The 21,906-nt window shown below is 47.8% G+C and overlaps 1 protein-coding gene across 2 annotated transcripts in view; it reads left to right on the top strand.

Moving 5' to 3' along the window:
• The window catches only part of LOC129840684 (neuropilin-2-like), an 84,085-nt gene that overhangs the window by 18,367 nt on the left and 43,812 nt on the right, over positions 1 to 21,906 (top strand). For both annotated transcript variants that reach the window (XM_055908755.1, XM_055908757.1), the window contains exons 3-6: positions 7,855 to 8,036; positions 17,059 to 17,289; positions 19,021 to 19,176; positions 19,539 to 19,708. In XM_055908755.1, coding sequence (XP_055764730.1) covers positions 7,855 to 8,036; positions 17,059 to 17,289; positions 19,021 to 19,176; positions 19,539 to 19,708 — 739 coding nt within the window. The remainder of the gene's footprint in view (positions 1 to 7,854; positions 8,037 to 17,058; positions 17,290 to 19,020; positions 19,177 to 19,538; positions 19,709 to 21,906) is intronic.

Genomic DNA, 21,906 nt, shown 5'->3' with positions numbered 1-21,906 from the left:
AACGTGAATGAGATCTATAACTCCCATTTCTATGTGGCTCGGGCGGCTGTTGTCCTTGATGATGTCCTTATCTGGACTTGTGTAACATAGTGCTCTATTAAAATCCCACTAGTCATAGATAGCATGTGCAGTTCTGTGATAGACGGATAAAATGAATGTGCTCACTGTCGATAAGCAGTATTTCATGTCCTTTTTGGGTACTGTATTGAGGGCTTAGAGAGAGAGAGAGAGCAGGGGTAGAGCGAGAGAGAGCTGGGTTGGAGAGAGCAGGGTTGGAGAGAGCTGTGGAGTGAGCAGGGGTAGAGAGAGGGAGAAAGAGAAAGTTGAAACGCCTCCTCAGAAATGCTATACTTTTTTGGGGGGGGGGATTGGTTTTGAATTTGCCTGAGGGGACTGTGTGTGAGCTCAACCTTTGCCTTCTCACACTTCCACTCAGCTGTTTGTGTGTGTGCACGTGCCCACGCGCGCTCATGCACGTGTGGGTGTGTGTTTCTTTGCGCGCGCACGTGCTTCTCTGTATGTGTGTGTGTGTGTCCTTATTTCCGCGTGTATACCTGCACATGCACACACGTTTGTGAGCGTGTGTGTGATCGGCAGGGGAAACCCATGGCAACCATTATCCATTCCACATCTAATTCCCGGTCCTCAGAGAAAAAAGAACATACTTTACAGCCCCATTAGAAAAGAGAGACACATCAACAATGTTATTTATTCATAGACCAACCTATAACTCCCTTTTCTCACTAATGCTGCTTTGGCCTTTTTATGTAGGCTACATCCCAACTTGCATCCTGTTCCCTGAATGGTGTTTTGACCAGAGAACACTGTACTGCATAGGGAATAGGGTGCCATTTGGGACACACACACACACACACACACAGATTTAGTTTGTTGAAGATGTGTGCCTTGGCCCTCGGGTCCAAAACAGCAACAAAACAAAGTGGAGAAAGCCAAAGTGCAGCCCGACAGGCCAACACGCCTCCTCTCCTCCCACAGAGTGCTTTAGACTGGGTTCAAATAGCTTCCAGTTAGTGTTTGTGGTGCAGCTGCGTGTTGCTTCCTCCTTCCTGAGTGATTAGGCATTGTAGTATGTCTGACTGAGGAGACAGGAGGGAGACTTGGAGTTTTCCTTTTCTGGTTTGAGGTGAGGGAGCGGTAATGCTGGACTGTATTCATTAGTGCACACCGTAACAATTTTTTTGGCAACGGAAAACATTTTGAAACGAAATCAGGAGTTCCTTATTGGACAAGTTCAAGTTGGTCCCTCCTCGTTTCGTCCCGTTTCGTTCTTAGTGAATACACCCCTGGAGGGGCAGGAGACTTGGTCAGGGTATTATTTAAATGTAATCTGAATATACTGTATATATAATGTAAATATTAGAAATGGACTGTGTTTATTGTAAATAGGTGATATACACTGCTCAAAAAAATAAAGGGAACACTTAAAAAACACAATGTAACTCCAAGTCAATCACACTTCTGTGAAATCAAACTGTCCACTTAGGAAGCAACACTGATTGACAATAAATTTCACATGCTGTTGTGCAAATGGAATAGACATAAGTTGGAAATTATAGGCAATTAGCAAGACACCCCCCAAAACAGGAGTGATTCTGCAGGTGGTGACCACAGACCACTTCTCAGATCCTATGCTTCCTGGCTGATGTTTTGGTCGCTTTTGAATGCTGGCGGTGCTCTCACTCTAGTGGTAGCATGAGACGGAGTCTACAACCCACACAAGTGGCTCAGGTAGTGCAGTTCATCCAGGATGGCACATCAATGCGAGCTGTGGCAAAAAGGCTTGCTGTGTCTGTCAGCGTAGTGTCCAGAGCATGCAGGCGCTACCAGGAGACAGGCCAGTACATCAGGAGACGTGGAGGAGGCCGTAGGAGGGCAACAACCCAGCAGCAGGACCGCTACCTCCGCCTTTGTGCAAGGAGGTGCACTGCCAGAGCCCTGCAAAATGACCTCCAGCAGGCCACAAATGTGCACAAATGTGCAGAGTTGTAAAGGGCTTTAATCTATGGACAATTACAGTTCTATGTAAGCCATGTCTTTTTTATGTCATCATCACATACACATACTCATCACATACACACGCACATTCACACACACACACATTATGACAGTGCCATTGTCTCTCCTGAGAGTAGATTACTCTGAGACCCTGAGCATGTGAACTCAAGGAAAGATTTCAGTTGGCCCACCTAAGGTCACCTAAGGTCAGCCTTACTTTATAACCCACAACATACTGATGAATTAATCCCTCTCCCGGCCAACCAGCACTTTTCCTGGGTTCAAAGAGCCAAGGCTCAGGGAGCTTCAACCGCACAGACCATCACTGCTGCAGCAATAAAATATCCTGTGTTATGCAGACTTCACATATCTGAGGTGGCACTTTAATTCAGACTTTCATTTCAGGCAGAGTCCGGCAGGGTGCCAAATGGCTTTTACCTCCAAGCCCAGAGTTGATTGATGTGAAAAAAAATGCAATAATGGCTGAGGTGAAATATCAAGCCAATATCTCTAATGCAGTCTGCCATTGGCTGGGACCAGGGCTGAAGGGATGATACCGATATGAAGTGCAGGACCTCATATAAATATCTTGGAATTTTAATTGATGACAGCCTCTCTTTTAAATTGCATATTCAACAACTTACAAAAAAAAATTAAGCTGAAATTGGGATTTTATTTTAGGAATAAGGCCTGTTTTTCTTTTGAAGCCAGAAGGAGGCTAGTATCAGCTACATTTATGCCTTTACTAGACTATGGGGATATTTTATTTATGAATGCTTCCGCTCAGTGTTTGAGATCAATTGACACCCTTTACCATGGTACTTTGAGATTTATTTTAAACTGCAAAACCCTTACGCACCACTGCACTTTGTATACCAGGGTTGGCTGGCCTTCTCTAGTCACTCGTAGGCTCAGTCACTGGTATACTTTTATTTACAAAGTCATTTTGGGTTTACTACCTTTTTATTTGGGCATTTTTATTGTTCAGAAATGTGGTGGGTACTCTCTTCGTTCGCTGGACTTTAACCTGCTAACTGTTCCTAATGTCCGAACTGAATTTGGTAAAAGGGCTTTTATGTACTCGGAGCCATCGTCTTGGAACGCCTTACAAAATACTTTTAAACTGGAAGAACTTGTCCCGATTGGTGTCTTTAAATCACGGATGAATGATCTTGAGACTGATTCCCTGACCTGTCAATGTTTTTAATTTGCTGTTTTATGATATTGTTATACTCTTGTGAATTCTATGGTTTTTACTAGATTACTTGTAGTTTCTCATGTTGTCTGTCTGTAATTTTTGTAATGACTTGGTGCTGCCTATCTTGGCCAGGACGCTCTTGAAAAAGAGATTTTAAATCTCAATGAGCCCTTCCTGGTTAAATAAAGGTTAAATAAAATAAAAAAGGAGGTGCAGCGCTCTCTCTCCTTATCTTCTCTCTCTCTCTTCTCTCTCAATTCAATTCAAGGGCTTTATTAGTATGGGAAACATATGTTAACATTGCTAAAGCAAGTAAAGTAGATAATAAACAAAAGTGAAATAAACAATAAAAATGAACAGTGAACATTACACTCACAGACGTTCCGAAAGAATATACTCTCTCTCTCTCTGCCCTGGGGTTAAAGTGTTTTATTTTGCACATGTGACAGTATAGCTTCCGTCCCTCTCCTCGCCCCTACCTGGGCTCGAACCAGGGACCCTCTGCACACGTAGACAACAGTCACCCTTGAAGCATCGTTACCCATCGCTCCACAAAAACTACTTCAAGGTCTCAGAGCGAGTGACGTCACCGATTGAAACGCTATTAGCGCGCACCCCCGCTAACTAGCTAGCCATTTCACATCGGTTACACACAGTGGGATTAAACTAATGGATGTTTGCGTGCACACCTACACAGTACACACACTTTCACAAAGATCAATTTTCCACCCATATAGTTTCTATGCAACTTTTTTAAATGAGGTCATCTTTATTGGGTGAGGGCCCCAGGGCCCTCATTGGCAACGGGAGGTGACGATTTAGTTGAGCCTGCAGACATGTTCCTCCGTAGAATTGATCATTCAACTTTACAAACGGCACCCCGTACTAATGTGCCTCAGGGTCGCGTCCCAAATGGCACACTATTCGCTATTTAGTGCACTAATTTTGACCAGGTCCCATAAGGAATGGGGTGCCATTTGGGACGTACCCTTAGTTTCATCACAGGGGAACGTGCCATTGAGGCGTAACAATAGAGAGGTTCAACGTGTGAGTGTGATATCATCCTCTGTGTCTGGTATACTCCCTGGGGGGGGGGGGGGGCTGTTGGAATCAGATCAATGGCCGTTTTCCGCTTGTAATGAGGAATTGATGTGCAATATACGTGGAGAGTGTGTGTATGTGTATATGGGGCTGGCGGGGGGGGGGGGGGGGGATTAATGAGATTAATGGTCAGATTAATGAGGCCACTGCTTCAGGTCTGATCTGCCCAGATTCACAAGTCATGGTCACTGAGTCATGGTCGCATTACGGTCATGTGTACTTGACCACACCAATAGCCACTAATAGCCAACCAAACGATCACTCCAATTGACCATAGTCATAGTCTTTAAATACATATACACTCTCTCATGCTCAGCGAGAGAGAGGGAGAAAGACAGACACAGACAGAGAGAGAGAGGAGGGTAAAAAACATATTTTTTAATACAGACGTAAGAAGGTCATACAGGGCATCCCAGCAGTAGATACTCACACCAACCAGACTGGCGGGATCGATGGCGATGCCCCTTTAAAAAGCCTTGGGCCGTAGCCTATAGGCCTATATTGACTCGTTGTGGTTAGCTGTTAGCGGTTTAGCCCCAGTCTCTGCACCAAATGGCACCCTATTCCCTAAATAGTGCACACCCTATGGGCCCTGGTCAAAATAAGTGCACCATATAAGCAATAGGGTGCCTTTTGGGACACACCTCAGCTATCTGTAACTGTAAGCAACGGTTCAGAGATGGCTGCTCTGAGTGCTATTTGAGCTATTTCGTTCTAAGGCCAGATTGAAGATGGCAGCCGCGGGAATCTGTTGGGATTTCTCTCCCAGCGTCTACTTAATATTTCAGAGGCACTTATGCCTTATTAGGCGTACACGAGGCGCATGAGGTGGCTCTATGCTAGGCAGACTAAAAAGTCTTCATTTTAGTGTCTGTGTCTGGGCCTCAGTCCTGTTGTTGACCATCAGCACCTGATATGGCTGTGGTTGTTGAGCACTTTAGATCAAGAGTAAATGGTGGTATCAAATATATATTGTCTGGAATGGAAGCAACACACGCACACCTGTTTTTTGTATCCCCCTCAAAATAGCATTTTTTTCCCCAATGGAAACTACACAGTTCAGTGTAGATGCCACCTGCCGTGCCACTATTTTAGGAAGCGATATTTGCGCTTTTGTCAAGTGCATCACTCATCCCACAGAGCGGTGGAAGTGAACTAGGCTAGACTCTGGTTGTTGCTCTCAGTGGTGAGATTGACAGTCTGGGGCCAAGGGTAAGGAGAAATGGTTTCACCCTAGTTATACCAGGGTGTTTTCAGGGTGGTTGCTGTGTCTCCCTCTCCCAGACACACACACATAGACAGACAGACACACACACACACGCACAGGCAAGGACGCACACACGTGCACTCCCACTCCCAGACGAGGCTATCTGTCTGAGGGGCGTCCCCGGCCTGGCGCCTGTAGGGAATGCACAGAGGTGGAGAAAAGTCCCTGAAAAACAAAGAAGGTGTGAAAGGTAATTAGCAGGGCCAGTGGAGGGGAGGACGAGGGGAAAGGAGTAGAGGAGAGAAGGCATGTCTGGACTGGTGCTGAACAACAGCCCTGAAGGACTTCCTCAAGTTTCCACTGACAACCCCTGGGTTTCTTCTGGCCTCTATGGAGAGCTGGTGTAAACCAACATGGGTCCCAACAAGCAGGACTCCATAACCCAGAAAGACCCAGTCACATAGTGAGGGAGAAGGGGGAGAGGAAGGAGTCCGAAAATGCACTGTGAACTCTAATAGAGTGGGATGAGGGTGTGAGTGTTAGGGTGTCTGTCTGTCTGTGTGTGTGTGTGAGAGACTGTTCTCGGCCAGCCTTCATGCATGTATTCATCAGGGCCTGGGGAGACGGAGCGCTCAGGTCAATAATCACATCTGAGAAACACTCAGTCATCGCTTCTAATCCACGACAGGCGAGAGAGCCCACTCCCAAATCAATTAAAACCTAATTAGGCTCTCAGTTCCTTCTCAGGCCTTTTATCTTTGACGTACACACTGTACGTGTGTGTGTGTGTGTGTGTGTGTGTGTGTGTGTGTGTGTGTGTGTGTGTGTGTGTGTGTGTGTGTGTGTGTGTGTGTGTGTGTGTGTGTGTGTGTGTGTGTGTGTGTGTGTGTGTGTGTGTGTGTGTGTGTGTGTGTGTGTGTGTGTGTGTGTGTATTTTCCTTAAGCATGTGTCAGTTACAGGCCCTCTCATTAATGAAGTTTGATCCTGGGCCTGTGCAGGCTTTTGTTCCAGCCCAGCACAAACACACTTCACTCGACTCATCGGCAAAATCATCAAGCCCTTGATGAAGTTAAATCGGGAGTGTTTAGTGCTAGGCTGGAACAAATATGTGCACACCCTGTGAGGTTCCCAGAACCAACGTTGATGGACACTGATCTCGAGAGACTATGTCAATCTAAACATTCCTGCTCCCAATGACAGTGTATGGGGCTGTATTATTTGTGTGTGTGTGTGTGTGTGCGTGTGTGTGTGTGTGTGTGTGCATGCGTGCACGCGTGGGTCCAACACAGAACAGTGATCCAGTGCTGTGCTGAAGGACTTTCATTGTAATTGGATGTGAGACTGTGTCAACGGCTCATGTTTGACGGTTCCGTCACATATCCAAGAGAGGGGAGAGTGGGGACGCTTATTAATTATCCGTCCCAGGAAGTCCACTGTGGAAAAGCTGAAAAACACTGTTTTCATTCATCTGCTTGCTCTGCCCTCATATTTATCATCACATTGAAGTGTTTTACCATTTTCCTTACAGGACAACCATGGCTACAAGTTGAGAAACAATTTGACATAAACAGTTGCATTCATGACTTTATTGACTAATGCCAATAAAGATAGAAGGTCTGCCAAGCAAAAACCTGATTTAAAAAATCTGGAAAACTGGGTAATGAATATCCCACTAGTCAGTGACAACTGTTTGGAGGTTGTGGCCGCAACTATGAGCTTATTACAGTATTATAGACACTATGTCCTGGGATTTCTTATGATCTTCTATGTAGAAGGAACACACACGCATGCACACACACTGTACCTTGACCCCTCTCCCAGCTTCATAAGTGTCAGCGACTCGTTTCTGTTGAGTTGGCTAATTTTGGAGAGGCAGGTGGGATTTGTCTGAGTCCAAGTTTCACCTCTCTCTGTCTCTGAAATGACAGTTAAGAATTTGGGTTAGTTTAGGGGAGGTCAATAGGTCTTAGGTCAAAGGTCATATGGACTAGAGTTCAATCACATTGAGCCCCAAAGCTGTTTTTTCTCTATTCTTCTCTTTGTCTCTTTGGTTTTAAGCTTGAATCATCCATTCAACATTCTCCTGAAATCAATACATATTTCTCCAAGCACCTCTTTTAACATATACATGATTAAATAAATCCATAGGTACGATGTCTATATTAGGACAGTCTTAGTTTAGATTAGACTAAAACAACTCTTCCTGAGACTGAGGCAACTCCTGCTGACATTGAATCAATTCCTGCTGAGCCCGAGGCTGTCCTAATATGGACACCACACATAAAAACATTTCAAGGATTTTTCATGAAATTCTCTATTTCTCATTCTCAGGTATGACTTCATTGAGATCCGTGATGGTGGTTCGGATTCGGCTGAGCTGCTGGGTAAACACTGCAGTAACATCGCCCCCCCAGCCATCATCTCTTCTGGTACTGCCCTGCACATCAAGTTTGTCTCAGACTACGCCCACCAGGGGGCCGGCTTCTCGCTGCGCTACGAGATCTTCAAGACAGGTGAGACAATTCTCAAATGATGTCCGGCGCTTCGTTATTGAGGCGTTTTTATTGGTTGTTATTTTTTTGGGGGCGGTGGGGGGGGGGGGGGGGTTCATGATCTTTAAGACAGGTGAGTGAATTCTCTAATTCTGCCTGGTGAGCTCTTATTTGGTGTAAAGGCTGTCGTCCTCCTCTTCCTCGGACGAGGAGAGGAGAGAAGGATCAGTGGACCAATACGCAGCATTAGGGAAATAAGCCATCTCTTTATTTGACACGACGGCAACACGAAAACAAAATACTTACAAAATTACAAAACAAGAAAACGACGTAGACGAAAACCTGAACATGAACTTACATAACTAACACGTAAAACTCACGGACAGGAACAGACTACATCAAAACGAACGAACGAACGAACAGCCAAACAGTCCCGTATGGTACATACATCGACGACACAGGAGACAATCACCCACAAACAAACAGTGAGAACACCCTACCTAAATATGACTCTCAATTAGAGGAAAACGCAAAACACCTGCCTCTAATTAAGAGCCATACCAGGCAACCCAAAACCAACATAGAAACAGAAAACATAGACTGCCCACCCAAAACTCACGCCCTGACCATATACACATACAAAAACAACAGAAAACAGGTCAGGAACGTTACAGAACCCCCCCCCTCAAGGTGCGAACGCCGGGCGCACCAGCACAAAGTCCAAGGGAGGGTCTGGGTGGGCAGTTGACCACGGTGGTGGCTCAGGCTCTGGACGCTGTCCCCACACCACCATAGTCACTCCCCGATTCTGTCTTCCCCTCCCAATGACCACCCTCAAACTAACATCCCCTAAATGAACGGCCAGCACCGGGAGAAGGGGCAGCACCGGGACAAGGGGCAGCACCGGGACAAGGGGCAGCACCGGGACAAGGGGCAGCACCGGGACAAGGGGCAGCACCGGGATAAGGACCAGCACCGGGATAAGGGGCAGCACCGGGACAAGGGGCAGCACCGGGACAAGGGGCAGGTCCCGGCTGAGATACTCAGGCAGATCCTGACTGAACGGCTCTCGACGCTCATGGCTGGCTGACGGCTCTCGACGCTCATGGCTGGCTGACGGCTCTCGACGCTCATGGCAGGCTGACGGCTCTCGACGCTCATGGCAGGCTGACGGCTCTCGACGCTCATGGCAGGCTGACGGCTCTCGACGCTCATGGCAGGCTGACGGCTCTCGACGCTCATGGCAGGCTGACGGCTCTCGACGCTCATGGCAGGCTGACGGCTCTCGACGCTCATGGCAGGCTGACGGCTCTCGCCGCTCATGGCTCTCTGACGGCTCTGGCTGCTCATGGCTCGCTGGCGGCTCTGGCAGATCCTGTCTGGTTGGCGGCTCTGGCAGATCCTGTCTGGTTGGCGGCTCTGGCAGATCCTGTCTGGTTGGCGGCTCTAGCGGCTCCTGTCTGGCGGGTGGCTCTAGCGGCTCCTGTCTGGCGGGGGGCTCTAGCGGCTCCTGTCTGACGGGCGGCTTTGCAGGCTCATGGCAGACGGGCGGCTTTGCAGGCTCATGGCAGACGGGCGGCTTTGCAGGCTCAGGGCAGACGGATGGCTCAGACGGCGCTGGGGAGACGGATGGCTCAGATGGCGCTGGGGAGACGGATGGCTCAGATGGCGCTGGGGAGACGGATGGCTCAGATGGCGCTGGGGAGACGGATGGCTCTGGCCGGATAAGGCGCACTGTAGACCTGGTGCGTGGTGCCGGAACTGGAGGCACCGGGCTAAGGATAAGCACCTTCCTACTAGTGCGGGGAGCAGGGACAGGGCACACTGTACTCTCAAAGCCCACTCTATACCTGATGCGAGGTACCGGCACTGGTGACACCGGGCTGAGGACAAGCACATCAGGATTAGTAGGGGGAGAAGATACAGTGTGTACAAGGCTCTGGAGACGCACAGGAGGCTTAGTGCGTGGTGCCGGAACTGGAGGCACCGGGCTAGATACACGCACTACAGGGAGAGTGCGTGGAGGAGGAACAGGGCTCAGGAGACGCACTGGTAGCCTAGTGCGTAGTGTAGGCACTGTAGGTACTAGGCTGGGGCGGGGAGGTGGCGCCGGAAATACCGGACCGTGGAGGCGTACTGGCACTCTTGAGCATTGAGCCTGCCCAACCTTACCTGGTTGAATGCTCCCGGTCGCCCGACCAGTGCGGGGAGGTGGAATAACCCGCACCGGCCTATGTAGGCGAACCGGGGAAACCATGCGTAAGGCAGGTGCCATGTATGCCGGCCCGAGGAGACGCACTGGAGACCAGACGCGTTGAGCCGGCCTCATGACACCTGGCTCAATACCTAATCTAGCCCTGCCAGTGCGGGGAGGTGGAATAACCCGCACTGGGCTATGCACTCGTACAGGAGACACCGTGCGCTCTACTGCGTAACACGGCGCCAGCCCGTACTCCCGCTCTCCACGGTAAGCCTGGGAAGTGGGCGCAGGTCTCCTACCTGCCCTTGGCCCACTACCTCTTAGCCACCCCCCCAAGAATGTTTTGGGTGTTACTCACGGGCTTTTTGGGCTTCCGTGCCAGACGCGTTCCCTCATAACTCCGGTTCCTCTCTCCGGTAGCCTCTGCTCTCCTCAGTGCCTCCAGCTGTTCCCATGGGAGGCGATCCCTACCAGCCAGGATCTCCTCCCATGTGTAGCAACCTTTCCCGTCCAATATATCGTCCCAAGTCCAGGAGTCCTTGTTGCTCTGTTGAGCTTTCCCTTGCCGCTTGGTCCTAGTTTGGTGGGTGATTCTGTAAAGGCTGTCGTCCTCCTCTTCCTCGGACGAGGAGAGGAGAGAAGGATCAGTGGACCAATACGCAGCATTAGGGAAATAAGCCATCTCTTTATTTGACACGACGGCAACACGAAAACAAAATACTTACAAAATTACAAAACAAGAAAACGACGTAGACGAAAACCTGAACATGAACTTAACTAACTAAACGTAGAACTCACGGACAGGAAACAGACTACATCAAAACGAACGAACAGCCAAACAGTCCCGTATGGTACATACATCGACGACACAGGAGACAATCACCCACAAACAAACAGTGAGAACACCCTACCTAAATATGACTCTCAATTAGAGGAAAACGCAAAACACCTGCCTCTAATTAAGAGCCATACCAGGCAACCCAAAACCAACATAGAAACAGAAAACATAGACTGCCCACCCAAAACTCACGCCCTGACCATATACACATACAAAAACAACAGAAAACAGGTCAGGAACGTTACATTTGGGGTGTTTTGATTGGTTGTTGATCATTGGAGGGGCGATATTATTGGTTGTATGGTTGGGACGTTGATGATTGACTGGTTACTGATAGGTTGGGATGGAGACATATGTAGAGAGACTTTGGCCAATCTTAAATGGATGCCAAGTTGTTGCCTCTGAGCATTCTATTTCTTCAATAAAAATGTGAATTTGGAAACCTGTGGACTGCTATTGGTGAATATTGCCCATGAGGTGCTAACATGGCTTTCATCAAACCATGTAAATGTGATCTAAGTTCCTCCTAATACCTTTTGGGGTTGAAACCACAATGGCCAAACTCTCTCCAATGGCTCTGGGTGGTCATTCCCCTAACTACCTGACTAGCCTTGTGGAACTGTCACGACTTCCACCGAAGTCGGCTCCTCTCCTTGTTCGGGCGGCGTTCGGCGGTCGACGTCACCGGCTTTCTAGCCATCGCCGCTCCATTTTTCATGTATCCATTTGTTTTGTCTTGTTTCCTGCACACCCGGTTTTCATTCCCCAATCAATCTACATGTCTTTATTCCTCTGTTCCCCATCGTGTCTTTGTGTAAGATTGTTCGTGTTACGTGTTTGTTGTTGACGCGCCAGACTGGTTTGTTTTTTCCGTAGTATTTTCACGAAGATGTTAATTGTTAAACATAATTCTTGTGACTGTTTTGCGCGTTTTGCACTTTTGCCTCAATAAAGTGTGCGTGCGCCTGTTTCACAAATCTCTGCTCTCCTGCACCTGACTTCGCTACCAGTACACACACACACCTGGCAGGAACATGGATGGTTGACTGAGTTCTTGCTATGGATGCCTTGGGCAGAAGGACCTACGATGACCTTCACCTTAACGTGGGGGCGTCTACCTCACACATGCACACCTATACACACAAACACACACTCACTCACCTCGCAACCTCACCCCCCCCCCCCCCCCCCCCCCCCGACACTCCCAGACCAATTAACTTCAAGAGAGGCAGGGAGGGAAAAAAAACATGGTTAAAGCCATGAACTCTTTTCAGCCTGTCTGAAAAGCATCTCAGGAAGGCCTCTTTTAACTGGCCTGGGATCTCCTTCATCTCGAGGGGGAGGAAGGCTGAGAGGGAGATGATGAGGAGGGAGGGGTGAGGAGGAGGGGGCAGGATGGGGGGGAGAGTGATTGAGAGGGGCTACAGGCAGTGAGGAGATGATTACTGGGAGAGGGAGAGGGTAGAGTGGGGATGAGTTGGGATTTGAGTTTAACGATGGTGCTGGTGGATGCATAAGAGGAAGTGTGCTTGACATACAGCTATACTGATGCACTCTATATTGAGCTGCGATTTGCTTGTAAGCTCCCATTGACATTGATTTGTTTTGGTGGGTGGGATTCAGGTAGTAGTACCTGCTCTGTTTCAAAACATTTTGAAACGTGATTTGAACGTGGCCCCGTTTTGTCATTTAGCTCTGTTACCAAGGCCACCAGCACAACGATATGATGATGTGATAGGGCTAATATTATACACACATACACACACACACTGTAACAGAATGGATGGGTATGCTGTTGCCATGGTTTTAACAAGAGCCTACTATGCATTTGGGGTGCAAAAACAATGGTATGCGTGTGTGATACGTGTTCGTGGGTGATTACAGTGTGCTTGGGCGAAATAGGATTTTGTTTGTGTCTAAGTAGGCGTATAGATGTGCGTGCGTGCTCAGTGGGTGTGTATGTGTCTGTGCCTGTGTGTGTTTCTGTGCGAGAGAGATCCCTCTGCATCCTACCACCCATCATGGTTGTTTGTTTTAACATGTCATGTTCGGGACAAATCGCTCTACAAACCCCAGTAGTGTACGAGTTCTGGGACAACATTAGAGACTGCCAGGCACAACCCCCAGTGAGAGCGCTGTTGTTTGTTTACATTGATATTTGTGCATGAGGGATGTGTGTTCTAGTCTTATTTGTGTGTGTGTGTGTGTGTGTGTGTGTGTGTGTGTGTGTGTGTGTGTGTGTGTGTGTGTGTGTGTGTGTGTGTGTGTGTGTGTGTGTGTGTGTTCTCGTCTTTTTTAAGTGTGCGCGTGCAGTGTGTGTTTATGCATCCGTATGTGTTTTGAAGGAGTGCGTCACTAGAGGAGATATGATCTTAGGTCAATACACAGCTTGGAGGTGTGTCTGTCCGGCTGGCGGTTGTCCTCAGCCAGAGCCCTGGCCTTCAGTCCTACTTTTGCTGCTGATCAGGGTCGTGTTCATTAGAGCACACAATGGAAAACGTTTCGAAAACAGTTTGCAACTGAAACTCAAATCCATGTTTCTTATTGGGCAAGTCCAGGTAATAGGCCCACCCTGTTTCAGTCTGTTTCCTTCCGTTTGGTGCCAAATGAACACGGCCCTGCAGTATATCTCTTTTCCTAGACTGCCATCAGCACCCAAGGTTAATGATGAGGAGTCTGTTGTAGCTTCACTCAGAGAATACACTGTTAAGTAAGCAGAGTGTGTGTGCAGACATGCATATGTGTTTGTGTATACTGTACCCCCCTTCCTATGTTCAGTGCCAATAATGGATACAGGGATAATAAACAGCAATAAGAGATTTGACTTCTCATCCTTAACTGTATTCCCTAATCCCTTTTCCCCTGAGCCCCCATCCCATCCCCCTGGGGGAGCGTGTGCCCCAAAACAACAACCCTCCAACCCCACCCGCATCCCCCACACCCGCACCACAACCCCACAGTAGTGAAAATACACCCATTGCCCTCCCTCCCCCATTATTGTTGTGCCCTACTTTTCTCACACACACTGGCGTATTAACCCCTCATACCAAACCAGCCCCCCACTCCGCCCCCTGTCATGTGACTGTTACTGTGACACTGTTACCACGGCTACTGCGGGAAGACTTCCCGCCAAGCGACCTCCTCTAGCCTCGAGCACGAGAGCAGCCAATTGGGATTGATCTTTCAGTGGTTCCCCTTGGGGTCATGGTTGACTCTGTCCCCCCCCCCCCCCTAACTCAGTCTGTAGGGTCACCTTTGGAATCCAGACAAACACACACACCCCTCAAGTGTATCTCCATGAAAGCCTTGGGTTGACTCCAGCGGGAGTAGGCTGCGAGGCAGAGCGAGAGAAAGATAGTGTTAGAGGTTGAGATGTGCAACAGACGTGCACAAACGTGGAGGTGAACTCTCATAGCATGAGGAGAGGGAGAGGAACACGAAAACAGGAGGAGGGGGGAAGAGGGTGAATGAACAGACTACGCATTCCTCCTAGGGATGGGGGGGGGAGGAATGGAGCGTGGGAGGGAGGGGGGATTCCCTGACAACATGTGCGGAGACTACTCCGTCAGGCACTCGAGCGGAAAGCGGCTGACGCATTTCTACCCAGCAACTCACCCAGCAACTCATCCCTCTCTCCCTCCCCCACCCCCTCCTCAACCCCCCGCCGGCAGACAGATCTTGCCAAATGGCTGCTCGTGGTGAAATGTGCAAGCCAGGCGAGTGGCTGCTGTGTCAGACGTGTGTGTGTGTGTGTGTGTGTGTGTGTGTGTGTGTGTGTGTGTGTGTGTGTGTGTGTGTGTGTGTGTGTGTGTGTGTGTGTGTGTGTGTGTGTGTGTGTGTGTGTGTGTGTGTGTGTGTGTGTGTGTGTGTGTGTGGAAGAGGGGCTTGTTTTTGGAATGTTCATATAGTTGAACTAATAAGGACTAACAAAAGGGAGAGTACTCATGCATCCACACCATGGCATGTGGCGATGTGAGCGCGTGCAAAACGGGTGGTAGCACACACTGGGCTAATATAGACATGCACTGGTGTGATTGAATCCCTCTTTCACAGGCACGCGCACACACTTTCATTGATAAACACATACCCCGTCTACCATATACCACAAGACCTATGTAGAACGTAGTATTTTTTAAATGTATTTTAATTTAAAAAAAATGTAACCTTTATTTAACTAGGCAAGTCAGTTCAGAGCAAATTGTTATTTTCAATGACGGCCTAGGAACATTATGTGTTTTCATCCAATCACACACTTTCACAGTGTCACGCACATTCTTCCACACAAACACACACGCACACACACACACACATTCCCTATTCAGTGAGGGCCAGTCAATGAGCAGTAGTAGACCTTGCTGGAGTAGTGCTTTGGCTTGCTTTCTCCTGGACTTGTGTGTGTTCGCGCGTGCGTGTTTCCTCTCGTCCTGCGGTGAAAGGCAGCAGTCCTCATCTCCATGAGGTCTATAACAGTGTGGTCGGCATAGTGGCTGGTTAAGGCAGGCATCACACTGGCCTTGTCTCTACCCGTTAAACGAGAGGGTCTGACTGACCAATGGAGTCACAGGAGACACAAACGCGCACGCGCGCGCACACACACATGCACGGATGGACAACACACATGCGCAAGCAAACACGCACGCACGCACGCACGCACACACACACACACACACACACACACACACAAAGGCCTTTTGAGACACATAGAGAGAACATTCAAACACTGCCCCGTGGTGATGGTTGTGGTTGTTGTGAATTAGGGGTAGACCACATGTGGTTGAAGTACGGTCGTACTAGGTCATATCAGATCTGGAGGGGGGAGGGGAGGGGGGGGGATCACCAAGATGTATTGAGTGCTTGTCTGTTTGCTGTTGCTTATCTGGTCTTCCATTCCCACTTTCCCCTTTCATCCCATTGTTTTCCTTTCCAGGCCTCTTCGCTGCTTTTTCTGTATGCCCCTCAAGAATGTATATACAGTACACCTCAAGGACATGTCCGTGCTATACTATTGCTGTTGGTAGAGCTTGTCTATGTATTCACAGTTTGCGTGTTGTACGTCTGTGTGTGTGTGTGACCCATCAATGTTTTGAATAACACGAGAGGTAGAGGATAGAGAGAGGAACAGAGTGAGAGGTGGGAACACAGAGAGTTTGAGGATTGTAAGGTGCAAGTATATATGATCAGTGCTTTGAATAAATGAGAGAGAGAGAGAGAGACGTGCACATCACAAATCATTCATGTGCGCGTCCATAAACACTCAGTAACTCAGGGGGAAGTTTATATGGGAGGCACATCTGTCGAGAGCTCAAGGTGAGCCGCCCAGGGCGCATAAATCTGCATAGCTAATGAGCTGCCGACACGCCGGGCCGCTTAGCGAGTTTACTCCCGTTTGATTTGGCATGTGTTTTTCTTTTCTCTTCTCTTCCTTTTTTGAAGCAAGGGAGTGAACGCAGAGCTTACTGGGTTGTGGGGGCGAATATGAGGTTCATGATGAGGCGTGTGTGTGTGTCAAAGGTCAAATGGGGGTGCTTATATTTGTCATGTTTCGCTGCGTGCACTAGTGGGTAACCTGTACGAGTGTGGGGTGTGAAATGGAAATGTGTGTTTTTTTGCATATCCCATCTCCCCCTGAGACACCCTCGGAGAGTGGGGTCACGGCCAGGGATCAGCCATTATTGACTGCGACCCTGGACCAATTAGGCTTAAGTGCCTTGCTCAAGGGCAGATCGGCAGATTTTTCACCTTGTCGGCTCGGGGATTTGAACTAGCAACCTTCAGGTTGCAGGCCCAATGGTCAAACCGCTAGAGTACCTGCCGCCCTGTCTGAGAGTGCGTGCATGCGTGTGTGTATGTGAATGTGTGTTACACAATGAACTGCAACTGGATTCTATTATTGATGTCTTGCAGTGACAAATGTCTTTTCTTCAATAACATTCCCTACTAATAAAAAATGATTGCTTTTCTGTGATAAATTGCTCATGTCTGTGTCCTGTGTGTGTTCTCCATAGGATCGGAATTCTGTTTCCGGAATTTCACCAGTCCTTCCGGAGTGATCGAGTCCCCCGGCTTCCCTGACAAGTACCCCCACAACCTGGAATGTTCTTACATCATCATAACTCCGCCCCACATGGACGTGACCCTGACCTTCTTGACCTTTGACCTGGAGAACGATCCCCTGCTGTCAGGAGAGGGAGACTGCAAGTACGACTGGCTGGACGTATGGGACGGGCTGCCCCAGGGTGAGTGCTTACCAGACACACACACACACATACAATTTCATACACAACCATACACACTGTATGAGGCACATGCATGTATTTGAACACAAACACGCACACACATCGTCTACAATACCTCAAGGGAGCTTTTCCTGCAGCCTTTGTCTCAATAACAATCCAGGAACTAGCCCCTTCCTGCATTAGCCATTCTACACCTCCCAGGACTAGGCCTTTCCCATGACTTGTTTCCCATTCATCCCCTTCATCAGGCCTACTTCCCCTATGTTTCAATCGACCCTTATCACACAGCACTTTGTTCCTGTTTGGGAATAGGGAGTAGGGTTAAGTTGCCCCTAGATGCTGTTCTTGGGTCAGTTTTGCATTTTTCTCACGAATGGTTAAGGTTACGATTGGGGGAGGCGAAGCTCATCCTAGATCTGTACCTAGGGGAAACAACACATCGAAGCGAGAGTGTGAGTGCATGTATGAGGGGTATCGGTTGCCGTGGCGGTGAGGCGCCTGTGGGCGGAGTTACATACCGCACCATAGCTACATGCTAGTGGTATCAGGAGAGATCAGGACAGGAAGGGAAGGGGAAAGCACCAGTGGGAGAAAGCTCTGGAGAGGGGTATCAAAGCGCTTCGTATCTACCGCTGGGGCTGGGAGCAAGATGGTGATAGATTAGTAGAGAGGAGAATTTTGACTCTCACTTCCGCAAATATTTTAAACTTGAAATGGCCAATGCAACAGCTTCAATACCTCCTCACTTAGTGCCAAACTACTCTCATTTTCAAAATGATTCAAATGCTTTGGCCAATCACACAAGCTTTAAGCTTTATTACATGACCCATGTGGGAATTACATTACATTTAGAGACTAAAACTTTACAGACTAAAACCAAAGCATTGGGCATCAGTTCCATTTCAACTCAAAGAAGAGAGGCAAGATTCATTGAAATGCGATTTTTCATGACTTGAATTAAGAATTTCAATTCACTTCCTTGATTGACTGAATTGACATGGAATTGAGCCCAACCCCATCAAGCACATTAGTCGAAACACTGAAGAGTCATTAGATCTGAAGGAAAGGAATGGAAATCTGATTTGGGGAATCTTCAGGAACATTGTGTGTGTGTCTGTAATCCTGGCGGGGTCGGTGGGATTGGGTGGGATTGAGAAGATTGGGTGACAACAGTGTATAATCTAAAGTCTGCCCCACAGTGGGTCTTAATCCCAGCCTAAACCACACGAGACGGAGAGACTCACGCCGAGACACAGACCTTCAGCTTTTTCATTAGATGCTGACTCCGGTTTTAAGCCTATGTCTGGACTAAAAAGCACTTTCAATGGAGATGCTCACGTTCCATAAAATACACTGATGCTAATAAAACATGTTAAAATCCTGAAATAAATATATAAAAAATAGGAAACACATCCAAGATTGCTTTTAATAATTCTATGTCGAATAAACGTGCAAGTTTTTATTTTATTTTGTGAAATAAATATATTAAAAGGTCTACAAGTATTTTCTTCGGCAAGTTAAAAATCTGTCGTTCTGCCCCTGAACAAGGCCGTTAACCCACTGTTCCCCGGTAGGCTGTCATTGTAAATAAGAATTTGTTCTTAACTGACTTGCCTAGTTAAATAAAGGTTAAATAAAAAATGTAAATCTGTTTCTTTTTAACACTGAAAACCTACTGTATATGTTGAATGAAGATCCCTCCTAACTATTTGCGTCTGTGTGTGTTTCCAGTGGGCCCTCTGATTGGTCGTTACTGCGGTACTAAGATTCCTCCTGAGATCAAGTCATCATCTGGTCTGCTGTCTCTGTCCTTCCACACGGACATGGCTGTGGCCAAAGACGGCTTCTCAGCCCGCTACAACATGACACACAAAGAAGTCAGCGACAGTAAGTAGCCCCCCTCTCTCTCTGTCTGTCCGTCCGTCTGTTTTTCATTTTCTCAGTTCTCCTGTTCTCGCATTCCATAGCGCTTTCTTTTTCTCTCTTTCCTTCCATCTCTCGCTCCCTCTACCGTTCTATATGTGTCCTATTGCCCTCATAGTCACTTTCTATCTCTACCTCTCTTGACCTCCCTTTCACTCCCTCTTCTCTCTCTTTCTTTCCCTCTGGTCTCCCTCCGCCTCTAACTCTGGTCCCCCTCTTTCCCCCAAACTCTCTCTGTCTCCTAACCACACCCTCCCTCACCTGGCCCTTTTCTCTCTCTTCCCCTCTAATTCCCCCCCCCCCCCCCCCCCCACTTCTCTCCACAGCGTTCCACTGCAGTACAGCGTTTGGTCTGGAGTCAGGGATGATTTCAGACGACCAGATCTCAGCCTCGTCCTCCTTCTACGACGGCCGCTGGTCCCCTCGCCAGGCCAGGCTCAACAACATCGACAACGCCTGGACACCCAGCGAGGACAGCACCAAGGAGTACATCCAGGTCAGACAGTCAAAAAGAGACCCACACACAGACCCACACACAGACACACACACAGACCCACACACAGACACACACACAGACACACACACACACACACACACACACACACACACACACACACACACACACACACACACACACACACACACACACACACACACACACACACACACACACACACACACACAATCAAACAGTGTTTTGACAATATGCAGTGTGCGGAGCGGATGCAGGATGCTACCTGACACTTGAAAGATGAGTTTGCTACTCAGGAATGTGCTGTTAGCAGTGGAATGGTGTGGCATTGATTTTTACCTCCTCCTCTCCCTTATCCCGCTCTCCCTCCCCAACAGCAGCCCCATAGGGCCTGGCCGCACCCCCCCCCCCCCCCCCCCCCCCCCTGTCTATGTGACGGATGGACATACAGTGGCAAGAAAAAGTATGTGAACCCTTTGGAATTACCTGGATTTCTGCATAAATTAGTCCTAAAATTTGATCTGATCTTTGTCTAAGTCACAACAATAGACAAACACAGTGTGATTAAACTAATAACACACAAATGATTGTATTTCTCTTGTCTATATTGAATACATCATTTGAACATTCACAGGGTAGGTTGGGGAAAGTATGTGAACCCTCAGTCAGCTGACCTGGAGTCCGATCAATGAGACACGATTGGAGATGTTGGTTAGAGCTGCCCTGCCCTATAAAAGACACTCACAAAATTTGAGTTTGCTATTCACAAGAAGCATTGCCTGATGTGAACCATGCCTCGAACAAAAGAGATCTCAGAAGACCAAAGATTAAGAATTGTTGACTTGCATAAAGCTGGAAAGGGTTACAAAAGTATCTCTAAAAGCCTTCATATTCATCAGTCCACGGTAAGACAAATAGTCTATAAATGGAGAAAGTTCAGCACTGTTGCTACTCTCCCTAGGAGTGGCCGTCCTCCAAAGATGACTGCAAGAGCACAGCGCATAATGCTCAGTGAGGTTAATAAGAAGAATCCTAGAGTGTCAGCTAAAGATTTACAGAAATCTCTGGAACATGTTAACATCTCTGTTGACGAGTCTACAATACGTAAAAAACTTAACAAGAATGGTGGTCATGGGAGGACACCACGGAAGAAGCCACTGCTATACAAATAAAAACATTGCTGCACGTTTGAAGTTTGCAAAAGAGCACCTAGATGTTCCACAGCGCTTCTGGCAAAATATTCTGTGGACAGATGAAACTACAGTTGAGTTGTTTGGAAGGAACACACAACACTATGTGTGGGGGGGGGGGAAAGACACAGCACCCCAACATCAAAACCATCCCAACTGTAAAGTATGGTGGAGGGAGCATCATGCTTTGGAGCTGCTTTACTGCCTCAGGGCCTGGACAGCTTGCTGTCATCGACAGAAAAATTAATTCCCAAGTTTATCAAGACATTTTGCAGGAGAATGTAAGGCTATCTGTCTGCCAATTGAAGCTCAACAGAAGTTGAGTGATGCAACAGGACAGCGACCCAAAACACAGAAGTAAATCAACAACAGAATGGCTTCAACAGAAGAAAATACACCTTCTGGAGTGGCCCAGTCAACCCAATTGAGATGCTGTGGCATGACCTTGAGAGAGCAGTTCACACCAGACATCCCAAGAATATTGCTGAACTGAAAAAGTTTGGTAGAGAGGAATGGTCCAAAATTCCTCCTGACCGTTGTACCGTTCTGATCCGCAACTACAGAAAACGTTTGGTTGAGGTTATTGCTGCCAAATAAGGGTCAACCAGTTATTAAATGCAAGGGTTCACATACTTTTCCCACCCTGCACTGTGAATGTTTACACTGTGTGTTCAATAAAGACTTGAAAATGTATAATTGTTTGTGTGTTATTAGTTTAAGCAGACTGTGTTTGTCTATTGCTCCGTCCTAGATGAAGATCAGATCAAATTTGATGACCAATTTATGCAGAAATCCAGGTAATTCCAAAGGGTTCACATACTTCTTCTTGCCACTGTAGCTCTTAACCTGACAGTGATGCCTAGATGTATCTGTGTGGGTATATGACTCAAAGGAGTGCAGGATCTGCATCGTTACTTCATATCTCTGTCGTACCAATAACCTTACCTACTCGGTATCTCGTTCTCTCTCTGTGCCTGGAAAAATAAAGGAAGGTAGAATAGAGCAGAATGGAATTGAAATGTATTGAATCAA

Source organism: Salvelinus fontinalis, chromosome 41 (genome assembly GCF_029448725.1).
Source record: "Salvelinus fontinalis isolate EN_2023a chromosome 41, ASM2944872v1, whole genome shotgun sequence".
In the NCBI taxonomy this organism is placed as follows: domain Eukaryota; kingdom Metazoa; phylum Chordata; class Actinopteri; order Salmoniformes; family Salmonidae; genus Salvelinus; species Salvelinus fontinalis.
This window is presented reverse-complemented; position numbering and strand designations above follow the sequence as displayed.